The sequence below is a fragment of the Yamadazyma tenuis genome, chromosome 2 (genome assembly GCF_029203305.1).
Source record: "Yamadazyma tenuis chromosome 2, complete sequence".
Classification (NCBI taxonomy): Eukaryota; Fungi; Ascomycota; class Pichiomycetes; order Serinales; family Debaryomycetaceae; genus Yamadazyma; species Yamadazyma tenuis.
Window position 1 is genome coordinate 945,300 of NC_089462.1, and position 12,859 is coordinate 958,158.

The window sequence follows — 12,859 nt, forward strand, 5'->3', positions numbered from 1 at the left end:
AATATTCATTTTTAGGAAAACCATCACTTGCAATAGAAGGAGTCGGAGTACTGAAAAAGATGAATTCCCAGTAATTAGGTCCAAACCATGGAGACTTGAGTTCATGGCTGAACTGTAATCTTGGACTTAGAGTAAGATCCACCAGAAATGTGCTAACATCTCCCTGAGAAGCTGTGATGTATATGAACCTCTTTGTCGTTAAGTAGATGAATCCATCTTTAGTATTAATGTGCACGGAGTTATCGCTTTGTTTCAGTACAATGGATAAACTCTGTCTTGGGCTTGAAGAAGAGAACCTGATAACTTCAGATCCATCAGAAGCCAACACAAAAGGCAACTCGCTAGTGCCTAATAGCTTCAGATAATTGTCTTTAAGGACAACGTTATTTATGGACATTTGTAGTATCAATGACGCTTCCGAATTTGAAAGACTGCGAAGATACTACTAAAAAAAATCGTTACATCAAGATCCGATGCCACGGTTTTGTCGTTCGTTCAACCCGTTGCTCGAGTCAGTACAGTTCTTTCCGAGTTCCAGATCGAGTCTCAAGTCCATAATTAACCCACAAGCATGTCAGCAAATCATCGATAAGCTTGACTTGAAAAAAAAATACCCCAAGTCTAACTCATTGAACATTGTAGATATTTTCCCAGGGTTTGGATTGTTTTCCACCATGATAAATCAAGAGTTAAGGCCTAAAAAGCATATTCTTATGGAAGAAACAAAGGTGTGTATACCTCATTATGAGGGTTTATTCGAACTTTTGCAGAAAGACAAGAAGTATAATGATAGTTTTGTACTTTACCCCAAGAACGGCTACAAATGGGAGTCATATGAGACGATGGTAAATGAAGACAAATTGCTCGAGATCAACACACAATCCGAGGATAATATCCACGATGAACTATTAATTGTTGCCAACATGCTTACCCTTACCTATGGAGAAGCAGTGTTTGCTCAATGGCTAGCATGCTCAGCACATAAAAACTGGTTACAGAAATATGGTAGAGTTAGAATGATTTGTGTTTTGCCAGAAGTGACGGCTCAAAAGTTCTTATCGGGTCCATCATTCTTCAGAAGAAACAGAAGTTCTATCAAACGGGATTTATTTACGGATACCAAGCTAATTGCCATCAATGAGATGGAAGGTGATAACTATGCACCAGATGGGTATGGTTACGACCCAAATTTATTGGTAAAGGACCAGCCTGTGATTGTTCCTTTGACAACCATATACCCGGCTCCAACCAGAATGGCAGTTGTTGAGGTGAATCCAAAACAAACAGTGGATATCAACACAGATTATTTGGACTATATAGCCCAGATTTTGATGTACAGAAGAACCCATCCCCTCCAAGAAGCATTGAAATACCTAAGTCCTGGAGCAGAAGAAGATTTGGGCCCCAAGCTCAAGCACCTCTTGGAAAAGACCCCTAGAGATTTAACAAGTGAAGACTTTCATGAACTTGTTAAGGCATTCGAGAGTTGGCCATTCAAGCCTTCTTTGGAAGAACGGTTGAGTCTCAATCCTTCACCAGATGACGACTAAGGACTAAAAGAAGTAAGTTAACATACTGTATATTATTACCCTGTATTTAGAAATCCTTAAGCTTACATATCTTCTTTATGAGAGTTAGCCAGAACTCTTCTTAGTTTCAAATCTTCATTGTTTTTGTCTGAATCAACTGGATCTGGGCTAGAGGTGCCATTCTCAGAAACAATTGGGTCAATGTGAATATCATGTTCACCATTTGAGCCAACACTTGAGAACTTAGCCTTGGCTGAGGGAATAAATGAGGACTTTTCGTAAAGGCCACTTTTAAGTTGTTCAAATCCTGTGCTGTCTGATTCAGCTGGAGATTTAAGCAAAGGAGCAGTGTAACTTCTTTGGTGAGTTAAATTGGATGTTTTAGGTGACCTTGTCTTTGGAACTTGAATTGAACCTGAGTACACTCTTCCTCCATTTCCACTTTCTTCAGGAGAAGAGTCACTGGGATAATAGCTCGATGTCTCAGAATTTGGATATTGTGGATTCAGTCTCAGTGAAACTTCGTTAACAGAGTTGGAAAAGTCCACCAGGTGAAGAACAAAACGGGAGATGAGAATAGATAAGCAGATACTATTAAGAAATCCACAAATTACCATTATCAAGGATAATGTTAATTTCTTGTTAGGAAACTTCAGGTTCATCAATATTAATGTCACCAAATTCAAAATTTGGAAGCCAAACAGTGTAATAAAACCACAAAACAAACCCGAGGCACACATTCTCACTAGCAAGCCTCTAGGAGTATGATAGCATATATCAATTATGATCAAGATAAACATGATAACAGTAGATGAAAACAATACACCCATGTTGGACAAGTGGATCAAAAGCCTGAACTTATCGAATTCTTCGAACCCTTTTAAATACCTAGTTCCCTCATAGAAAGGAAGAAGGTGAGCACGGATAAATTGAGTCAAGTTTTGGTTTCTGAAAACGAACATATTGCTGTCATCAAGAGTTTTCAGGAATACGTTGTGGAACATACTACTTTCATCTCTGATAACCGTATTGGTGGTAAAGTTAAAATGTCCTTCTGATAAATGGATGTTGATATAGTTTTTGCTGATCGTAATGGAGGGAGAAAAGATTATGGTTGAAGTCTCGTAGTTACTAGCATAGAAGTCTTGGTTTCTCAGATAACTATCCTGAATGATACCAGGAAGTCTGAAATCAACTTCATCAATCACCGTCTTGTTTGAGGTGCTCAAATAATGAATAATATCAACCGTGTTCAAATCGGCCTGGTAAGAGGTGAAAACCTCAAAATTCATAAAGGAAACCACGAAGAGAGAGACCAAGGTGGTGACCAAGAACTTAAGATGAATATTTTTGGTAGAGTTCTTGAACCACTTGCCAGTCTTTGAGGTCATAGTGATTATCTCTTTGGGCTCCATGGATAGTAGTTGCAGTCGCAGACTTTATTTTGCATCCACAAACGCACTAGTAAAAAAGCCCCGAATATCGGTGTGGAGACGCCCCAAACGCGGCAGATTATTACATTTCCTAAAGAGGTATCAGATTCAATACTTGACTAAGACGGCATGTGATCAAGTTTGGAAAACTCATTGGAGGTATTACCTACAAAAAAAAGCAAACCAACTCAGTACAATATACTTGTTTCTACACACCAAACACCAACACTATGAGTCTTCCAATTGAAGATCCTGTATTTGGTGGGGTAAACTACACCGCTTCAGCATATATGATGGAGTTACTCTATGCGTTAGGCGATGGCAGAGACCCTGGAACTGGGATTAAACCGTTTTCAAGATGGAGCAAGAACCTCATGGGACCAAAGCTCCCAGAAGCTCTTTTAAACTACAACGTGGGAATGCAAGTGAACCTTCTTGGTGGGTACCCAATAAGTAAAGACATAGTACCACTGGCAATATTTACAGCAGTGTTTGTCATTTTTACATTAACCCATTTGGCTATTTTTGTCGTCAATTGTGGCAGAAATCACTACTTCTACCTCAGTTTGTACTGGGTCGGGTATGGGATTCTTCGGCTGCTTGGGTTTGGCTTGCGGATACTTTGGGCCCACGATATTACCTTGGTAGACATGGCTATTGCAGACGAATGTATGCTAGTGCTTGGAAATGTGGCATTGGTAGCTTCAAACTTGGTATTGGCCCAGAGGTTGTTTAGTTGGAGACATCCGGTAGGAGGTGCAAGGAGGTTGTTTCGGTACACTATGTACGGGATGTATCTTGTGGTGGCTGGAGTTATTGCCATGACGGTGACTGCATCTGCGGTGCCATACCTTTACTATTTGAGTTCCAAGGTGTTTTGGCATTACAAGATTTGTGTGATGGTTTCATCAATATTAATCATCTTATACTCGCTTACGGCCATTCTGCTCTTGGGATTGTCATATTTCTTCAAGCCCACTCGCAAGGATGAAAACTTATACACCTACCAGCCGTGGTGGATTGAATCATTCCTGCCATTTTACTTTGTGAAAAAAGGTGCAAAATTAGAAGCGGAAGAGACGTTTATGAAGAGAAATCACAACCACCGGCATGCAGTCCGAGTGATCGCTGCAACCCATCACCACTATAATATGGTGGAAGGATTGACTAATCAAAGAGGGGATTTAACGCATAATACCTCAATTTTGATTATTTTTATCTCCACTACTTTTCTCTTTTTAGCATCTGTTGTTCGGTGTATTGCAGTGTTCCAGGCCAATGCTGCCTTTAGAGGAGGACGAGTTTGTGAACCAGTTTTGATGTATATTGTTTGGGGATTGCTTGAGGTGGTCATCAATATACTTTTCTTGGTGGGTAGAGTCGACTTACGATTCTACAGACCCGATAAATTACCCAAGAAAGTTAGAGCTATCATCACTGCTGAGCAGTCGGTGATGGTGTCAGCCAACCAAAGTGACTTGGAATATTCAGATGATGAGGAATTCGACATCATGACCGTCGAAGACAAGTACTCATTCCAGGGTAATCCACGCCCTCCTACCTACCACTTACAACTAAAACATAGTGATGACTCTGATACAGACAAGAAAACGTCGAGTAATGAAGGTCACTCTTATACCCAGGACGACAATGCATCAGAGTTCAATTTTTAGAAATAGACCAAAGATAATGTATACTGGTTTAGGTGAATCTGCCCTGCTGCAAAATTGCATATGTACAGAAAAAGCGGGACATAATGCACTTCTCCTCAATGGTCGCAGCCTTTTGAGTTTGTTTTCTGGGGGAAGATGTGGAGAAGCAGATTTGTTGTTTGGCCCTGTGCGGGAAAAAAGTGTATATAAATAATAATGGTTCCTAAAATTATTGGGCAGATAATGCCATGACCAAAACACGAGAGTATTCGGCTTCAGATGGGATCCTCAACATGTTATATGCGTTGCAAAACGGAGCGGACACCGGTAGCGGTATTAGACCCATGAGAGACTATGGGAAGAATTTGCTAGGGTCCAAGCTCCCACCTGCCTTTATACAAAGAGCGGTTTCCAACTTGAATAATCTTTTTGGTAATTATCCGGTGACGTCAGACTATGCTCCATCTGTGTTGTTCACCGTGATCTTCATTGTGTTGGGAACAGCCCACTTTACGTTGTTTACAGTCAATGTATCTAGAGGCCATTTGTTTTATATTTCCTTCGCCTGGGGTTTAATAGCTTGGCTTAAAGGTGTTGGATTTGCTTTGAGATCCCAGTGGGCGCTAGACATTTTGCAGGTCAATATCGGGTTGGCCAGTGAGGTTATTCTTATTGTGCTGGGGGTGTTTTTGCTGACAGTAAATTTGGTGTTGGCTCAGAGACTATTCACTTGGAGACATCCAGTGGGAGGAGACAGAAAATTGTTTAAAAACATCATGTATGGTATGTACGTAATGGTTGTGGCTGTGATAGTTGGTACGGTGTTTGCACAGGCGTCTCCTTATGTGAACTTTGTGGGACCTGTTGCGTTCCAGCGATATGGTAAAGCGGTCAAGGGTACCTCGATTTTGATCATCTCGTATTCGCTTACAGCCATTTCGCTTGTATTGATGTCATATTTTTTCAAGCCCACCAGGAAGGATGAAAATTTGTACACCTATCAGCCATGGTGGGTCGAGTCGTTTCACCCATTTTATTTTGTTAAGAAGAATGCTTCCAGAGAAGCGGAAGAAACGTTCATGAAGAGAAACCATAATCACAGACATGCAGTGAGAGTTATTGCAGCCACCCACCACCACTTTAACATGGTTGAAGGCTTGTCAAATGAAAGAGGTGACTTGACCCATAATTATTCGATTATTATTGTTACCATTACCACTGCTTTCACTTTTGTGGAGAGTATTTTGAGATGTATAACCTGTTTTCAAATGCAGCCATCCTGGAACAATAGTCCTTTATGTAAACCCATAGTGGCATATATATGCTGGGGTGTCTTGGAGACGTTGGCTCACATCTTTTACTTGGTTGGAAGAGTGGATTTGAGATTTTATAAACCTGATATTTTACCGGTTAAAATCAGGAGTATTATCACTGCAGAGCAGAGTTTTTTTGCATCCAGAAACATTTCTCAAAATGTCTCAGATGAAGAGGAATCGGAAGCGGAAGACATGGATGACTTCAGCTACACAGAACTGCCTCCAAGTCGAACAGCTGCTCCCCCAGGATACGAATTTAAGAACGACAAGCTTGAGGAATCGACTTCTAATGATAACGAATCTGATTTCAACTTTTAGAATTAAACAGAGAATAATGAATTAGCCTGAAAAGGTAAAGAGTTAGAAAATTTAAATCATGTAGAACTAAAAAGCGGCGTGTAAATTATTGGGTGAATCAAATGGTGAAACCGTTATAAAAAATGGAATGGTTAAAAATGCAGGGGAGAGATATTATATGAAAAAAAGCAAAATTAGCCAATATTAACGCACTACTGCAAAATGCAGCATACCTATATTAACTAGTACACTTAGATCGCACCACTTTTGCTGCTACACACTTTAACTCAGCACTGAACGACCAGAGCAAACTGGGGGGGGGGAAACTACTCAATTTGGAGGCGGATATTTTCCAAAAATATACTTTTCGCCTTATCAGTACCAGTTTTCCGAAATATGAAGACTCAAAAAATCCTTGCAAAAAAGAGGATAACCAGCCAGGTAAAATGATTGGCCAAGAAATTAGTGGTAAGATGAGTAATAAAATCAACCTATTATTAACTTAAGACGTACTTACCCTGACGTGGCGTGAAACAAGCTTCAAGCATCCCAAGGCTAAAGGTTCAATATCCGGCGCAAGCACATTCCCAAATTGGTAACAAGCGACAACCTACCTAATCGGGAAGGTGAATACCTCTCGCGCCCCAACTTATCGACCGACATGTATACAGGAGGCATCGATCGCCAGTCTCACCCACTATAAAGGAGTTGGATTCGCCGGATAATCGAAAAATTATTAAAGAAAATTATTACTGCTATCATGGCTGCTCCTAAGGTTCACCCATTCGAGTCCGTCACTGACTACGAAATTAGAGCTGCTTCTAAGTTGGTTAAGGATGCTTATCCAGCCTCTGCTAATGTGCACTTTGTTCAAATCGACAGAGTCGATCCTCCAAAGAAAGATATGATCAAATATTTGGAAGCTGAAAAACACGGTGCCGATTTACCCTTCATCCCAAGAGTGTTGTACTGTTACTACTACACCAATGAATTGGAATTCAACAAGGCATTGGTTAACGTTACCATTGGTCATGTCATTACCAAGACCCAATTACCAAAGGGTACTGTTGGTCCTTTCTTGCCTGAAGATATGATTGAGTGGGAAGAACACTGTAACAACCATCCACTTGTTCTCGCCGAAATCGAGAAGTTGAAGTTGCCAAAGGGTTATTCTGTCAGAAACGACCCATGGATTTACGCCACTGATGATGCTAACGAAAGAAGACCTTTGGTGCAATTCTTTATGTACGTATTGGCTGGTAACGGGCACTCGGAATCCAACCACTACTCTTTACCTTTGAAGTTTTCTCCCGTGTTTGAAGCCTATTCCAAGAAGTTCGTAAGAATCGACTACTTGCCAGGTGGATATGATGAGACTACCACCCCAACTATGCCATGGCAGGAAGTTCCTTGTGTTCAATATCATCCCGATTTGAACGGAGAGACCAAGATGAGAGATGTCAAGCCATTATTAATTTCGCAGCCAGAAGGTCCATCTTTCACTTTCGAGAAGGGAAAGGTCACCTGGCAAGGATGGGAATTCAGAGTTTCTACCTCCGCTAGAGAAGGTGTTGTTATATACGATGCCAAGTTTAAGGGTAGACAAACTTTCTACAGAATTTCCTTGTCGGAAATGACTGTTCCATATGGTGATCCAAGAGCTCCTTACCACAGAAAACAAGCATTTGATTTGGGTGACTGTGGTTTCGGCGTCAACGGTAACAAGTTGGGCTTGGGATGTGACTGTCTTGGTGTTATCAAGTACCTTGATGGTCATGGAATCAAAGCCACTGGTGAACCATTCACCATTCCAAGCACCGTTTGTATGCACGAACAAGATAATGGTCTTTTGTACAAACATGTCAACTACAGAACCGACAATGCCGTTGTTGCCAGAAGAAGAGAATTCGTTGTTCAAACCATTGCTACAGTTGCCAACTACGAATATATTCTCAATCTTAAATTCGTAACTGACGGTTCCATTGATATTGAGGTGAGAGCCACCGGTATCTTATCCACTATGCCAATTGATGAAAACGTTACGGTTCCTTGGGGTACCATTGTTGGTCCAAACGTAATGGCTGCTTACCATCAACACATTTTGTCTTTCAGAATTGATCCAGCTATTGATGGCCACAAAAATACCGTGGTTTACGACGATGTGGAAAAGATGCCAATATCTAAGTTGAACCCATACGGTGTTGGCTTTATCACTAAAAGAAACTACATTGAGAAGGCTGGTAGTATCGACCAATCTCCTTTCACCAACAGAAGTTACAAGGTTATCAATGAACATGTCGTTAACCCAATTTCTAAGACTCCAGTTGGTTACAAGATTAACATGCCAGCCCGTCAAATGGTTTTGGCTGATGCCAACTCTTTCAACGTCAAGAGAGCCAAGTTCTCTACCGAACAGGTATGGGTCACCAAGTACAACGATCACCAATTGTTTGCTGCCGGTGAATTTACTAATCAATCTCACGAGGATACTGGTTTAGGAGTTTGGGCCAATGGAGTTGACCCAGTTAGAGATGAAGACTTGGTTGTTTGGGCCACCATGGGATTCACCCACATTCCAAGAGTTGAAGATTTCCCAGTTATGCCCGTTGAAATCCACAATATTCACTTAAGTCCTTTCAATTTCTTTGACAGAAACCCAGCTTTGGATCTTCCTCAAGCCAATAACACTTTCAACAAATCTGTCTTGGCTCCAAGCTCCACCAGTGCTGAAAAGTCCTGTTGCAAGACTAACTTGTAAGTGTGAACCACTGTGTAAGATATTAGTGATAGATTTTAATATAAATGATGTGCCGAAGAAAATACCATTGTCGTAAATTGCAGTTGTGGTAGGTTTGGTAGTTCCTTTGGTAGTGTAATCCAAGCGATGCTCATCTCAAATAGATCCCGCATCTTGCGAAATTCTTTTGAATAAAAAAAATTTTATCAGCAGAGATTGGTTTTATCTTTGGTTGTATTCTTTAAAAATTGGAAATAGTGCTTTGAACGGGAGTACTTTGGGTTTATATTATTAAAAGGGATATAACGGCATCATTATACATCTTCAAAAGACTATTTTACATTTGCATATACATAATTAACCATGAGAATTTATCAGTGTCACTTTTGCTCATCTCCAGTGTATCCTCTTCACGGGATAATGTTTGTGAGAAATGACTCCAAGGAGTTCAGATTCTGTCGCTCCAAGTGCCACAAGAACTTCAAGCAGCGTCGTAACCCTCGTAAGTTGAGATGGACCAAGGCATTCAGAAAAGCTGCTGGTAAAGAGTTGGTGGTGGATTCCACCTTAACTTTTGCCTCTAGAAGAAACGTTCCTGTCAGATATAACAGAGACTTGGTTGCTACTACTTTGACAGCCATGGCCAGAGTTGAAGAAATCAGACAGAAGAGAGAAAGAGCCTTCTACAAGAATAGAATGAGAGGCAATAAGGAAAGACAACTTGCTCTTGACAAGAAATTGATTGAAGGCCACCCAGAATTACTCAAGATCAGAGAAGTCGAGTTAAGAAGAAAGGCAGAAAGAAGAGCCGCCAAGGAAAGTGCTATGGAGGAAGACGAAGATCTCGATGTTTCTGAGTCTGAAGATGAAAATGAAGACATGATGAGCATGGAAAGTGAATCTGAGTCTGACGAAGAATCCACCAAGGTCAAACAAAAGGTGTTGTTGAAGAACAAGAGAAAAGTCAAACGTTAAGGTTGAATCAATTTATGAATGGTACTGTAAATTAACACACTAAACTATATCTAATATACACTGTAGTAGTCGGATTTTAGGTCTTTCTATCTTGCTCGGGTGATCACTGGCCAGTATGGTGATTGTTTATATGAACTCTGGCGCTCATCTGTGTCAAATGCTTCCTCTTCTTGCTGTGTTGGTTCCAGCATTCCAGGTTTCTTCCGGGAGAGCTCTCGCTGTGCGTTCATCATCATTTCAATAGTATATACATGTGTTTCCGTGTGGATTTTGTTGTGTTGCCAGCGTTTGGTATCATCATCCTCATTGTCATCACGGCCTCGCTTTCGTATGGGAGAAGAGCTTGGAGGTGTGAGAGCCAGCATGCTTATCTGATGGTTTGTTGAAATAAAAATGCAGTCGCGTCATTTGCAATCACGTAGAGCGAGTGGAGGACGTCAGTAGTTTTTAGGTGCTTGCATTGAAAAATTCGTATTTATGGACAAACTACATATTACTTCATGCGTACAGAATCAATTTACCCAGTTATGGTCGTCACTACCTAGTTGTACAAATTCGATATGTACCTTATTGTATTCACCCAACGGAAGGAAGGAGCGAAGTGATCGCAGAAACCTTTAATAGGTAGCAACAACGGCAGGATTTTTGTAGTCCAGTAACTTAGCTAGTACAAGAGATAGTGTCTTCTAACGATACCCTTTTCGAACCTCCAATCCAAGAGATCTTGAAGGAATTGACGAAGCACACCAAATTTCGCAGCCACATCGAATTGCAGAAAATATTGATACTTTCTTGTTCGATCAAAGGTGTGGTGTTCAGCATAGTTCAACCACATAGGGTTTAGTAGCTAAGCCCTATACTTTATAGAGCTAAGGGTGGGGTTATGGGTATTTTTCTCACACCTAGGTAAACCTCAGCATGCGAGCGAACAATTTCGCACGCCCGATTTAGCTGCTAACGATCACCAGAGCGAAAATTTTTCAAGTAACAATTCTTCAAAAAGAACTACTAACAAACACATTTTATAATGGTATGTTCCACCAGATAAACTAAGGCTCTGGACCTCCTGCATGATCTATGATCTATTCTACATTGTATGACAGATAAACAGATTGTGCATCAAGGGAGTGATCCATGATGTTTTCTCAAGATGTTGAGTGAATATGTATATCACTCTCTTTGATGCATAGGCTGAGTATCGACAGATACTGTAGAGTAAGACTAGATAAAGACAAAGATCTTTATACTAACTACTCAATGACACAGCCTCCAAAGAAAGTTGCCCCAGCGCCTTTAGCTACTAGATCCGCCAAGCCAGTTAAGGCTTCAAAGAACCCATTGGTTGAATCTTCGCCAAAGAACTTTGGAATTGGTCAAGCCATCCAACCAAAGAGAAACTTGTCCAGATTCGTCAAATGGCCTGAATACGTCAGATTGCAAAGACAAAAGAAGATTTTATCTTTGAGATTGAAGGTTCCTCCAGCAATTGCCCAATTCTCCAACACCTTGGACAAGAACACCGCTACTCAAACCTTTAAATTGTTCAACAAGTATCAACCAGAAACTAAGGCTGAAAAGAAGGAAAGATTGACCAAGGAAGCTGCTGCTATTGCTGAAGGTAAATCTGCTAAAGATGCTTCCCCAAAGCCTCTTAACGTGAAGTACGGTTTGAACCACGTTGTTTCGTTGGTAGAAAACAAGAAGGCCAAGTTGGTTTTGATTGCCAACGATGTTGACCCTATTGAATTGGTTATCTTCTTGCCAGCTTTGTGCAGAAAGATGGGTGTTCCATATGCCATTGTTAAGGGTAAGGCTAGATTGGGAACTTTGGTTCACAAGAAGACATCCTCCGTCGCTGCTTTGACCGAAGTGTCCGCTGCCGATGAGGCTGAGTTGGCCAAGTTGGTTTCTACCATCAACAACAACTTCCTTGAGAAATACGAAGAAAACAGAAAACACTGGGGTGGTGGTATCTTGGGTGCTAAGGCTGAAGCCAAGAGAATCAAGAAGGCAAAGAACTCCGACGTTCCAATCCCAGCTCCAGTGGCTGCTTCTGAGTAAGTCAACGAATATCTGTATTTTATAGTCAATGGACAAACTAGGCACTTAACTTTGAATCACTGGAGTAAGGTTATATGTCTGTAGTGGTCCAAGGGCTACAGCCCCAGGACTGTGTTTGGGCGCGCAGTAGTGTGCTCGGACTGAAAATTTTTGTCTCTAGTGATTCCTAAAAGCGCTGAATTTTATTTTGTCTTTTACTTCCTCATAGTTAACCACATTTAAAGGTATGTTTAAACACCATAAATAAATAAGATTCTTGCTGAACATAGATGTTGAGCTTGCTGCATATTATCCCTGGTCACCTGAATCGACCCGCTAAGGCCAGATAATGCATGAAATGATTGTATTCAACCAGGTCTAAATTCATCACTTGTTCACCCCAAATATACCAATTCCAACAACACAATATCTAGCGAAGGATACCTGGACAACAATAATATCAAGTTCAATATTTGTTCCGATTACCAGAGTACATTGACATCAGAATTTCATATTCGATGAATATTTTCCTGACTAGCCAAATCAAGTTGAATCTTAAATCTCTTCCAACTGAAATACTAACATTCCATTTAGATGTCTAAATCCAAGAACCATACCGCCCACAACCAAAGTAAGAAGGCTCACAGAAACGGTATCAAGAAGCCAAAGACCAACAGATACCCATCTTTGAAGGGTGTTGACGCCAAGTTCCGTAGAAACCACAGATACGCTTTACACGGAACTGCTAAGACTTTGGCTAAGGCTCGTGCTGAAAAATCCGCTTAAATTTAATGGAGTTTACTTGTACAATGTCATATAATTTATGTTAATATTTAGATTTACGGGTTTTTTACGTTCGAATAAAACTTTCACATCATCC

The 12,859-nt window shown here is 40.7% G+C and overlaps 7 protein-coding genes across 7 annotated transcripts; 6 read left to right on the plus strand and 1 right to left on the minus strand. All coding sequences in view use genetic code 12, as the record gives it.

The window, feature by feature from the left end:
- Positions 1-473: 473 nt before the first annotated feature.
- MTF1 (Mitochondrial transcription factor 1) lies at positions 474-1,550 on the plus strand (the record flags this gene model as incomplete). Its single annotated transcript, XM_006689648.1, has 1 exon — positions 474-1,550. One exon carries the CDS (start codon positions 474-476, stop codon positions 1,548-1,550), a length of 1,077 nt encoding a protein of 358 aa, XP_006689711.1.
- Positions 1,551-1,612: 62 nt separating this feature from the next.
- PSN45_001752 (uncharacterized protein) lies at positions 1,613-2,944 on the minus strand (the record flags this gene model as incomplete). Its single annotated transcript, XM_006689647.2, has 1 exon — positions 1,613-2,944. The coding sequence occupies one exon, from the start codon at positions 2,942-2,944 to the stop codon at positions 1,613-1,615; it is 1,332 nt and encodes a 443-aa protein (XP_006689710.1).
- A 308-nt stretch (positions 2,945-3,252) lies between these two features.
- On the plus strand, positions 3,253-4,635 carry PSN45_001753 (uncharacterized protein; the record flags this gene model as incomplete). The annotated part of the gene is made up of 1 exon (XM_006689646.2): positions 3,253-4,635. The coding sequence occupies one exon, from the start codon at positions 3,253-3,255 to the stop codon at positions 4,633-4,635; it is 1,383 nt and encodes a 460-aa protein (XP_006689709.2).
- A 227-nt stretch (positions 4,636-4,862) lies between these two features.
- On the plus strand, positions 4,863-6,248 carry PSN45_001754 (uncharacterized protein; the record flags this gene model as incomplete). The annotated part of the gene is made up of 1 exon (XM_006689645.2): positions 4,863-6,248. One exon carries the CDS (start codon positions 4,863-4,865, stop codon positions 6,246-6,248), a length of 1,386 nt encoding a protein of 461 aa, XP_006689708.1.
- A 739-nt stretch (positions 6,249-6,987) lies between these two features.
- AMO2 (Cytochrome c oxidase subunit 1) lies at positions 6,988-8,985 on the plus strand (the record flags this gene model as incomplete). Its single annotated transcript, XM_006689643.2, has 1 exon — positions 6,988-8,985. The coding sequence occupies one exon, from the start codon at positions 6,988-6,990 to the stop codon at positions 8,983-8,985; it is 1,998 nt and encodes a 665-aa protein (XP_006689706.1).
- A 342-nt stretch (positions 8,986-9,327) lies between these two features.
- Positions 9,328-9,939, plus strand: RLP24 (ATPase-activating ribosome biosynthesis protein; the record flags this gene model as incomplete). Its single annotated transcript, XM_006690312.1, has 1 exon — positions 9,328-9,939. One exon carries the CDS (start codon positions 9,328-9,330, stop codon positions 9,937-9,939), a length of 612 nt encoding a protein of 203 aa, XP_006690375.1.
- A 1,257-nt stretch (positions 9,940-11,196) lies between these two features.
- Positions 11,197-12,765, plus strand: rpl8_2 (60S ribosomal protein L8; the record flags this gene model as incomplete). Its single annotated transcript, XM_066157722.1, has 3 exons — positions 11,197-11,996; positions 12,042-12,069; positions 12,574-12,765. The coding sequence occupies 3 exons, from the start codon at positions 11,197-11,199 to the stop codon at positions 12,763-12,765; spliced, it is 1,020 nt and encodes a 339-aa protein (XP_066013819.1).
- Between the last annotated feature and the right edge of the window lie 94 nt (positions 12,766-12,859).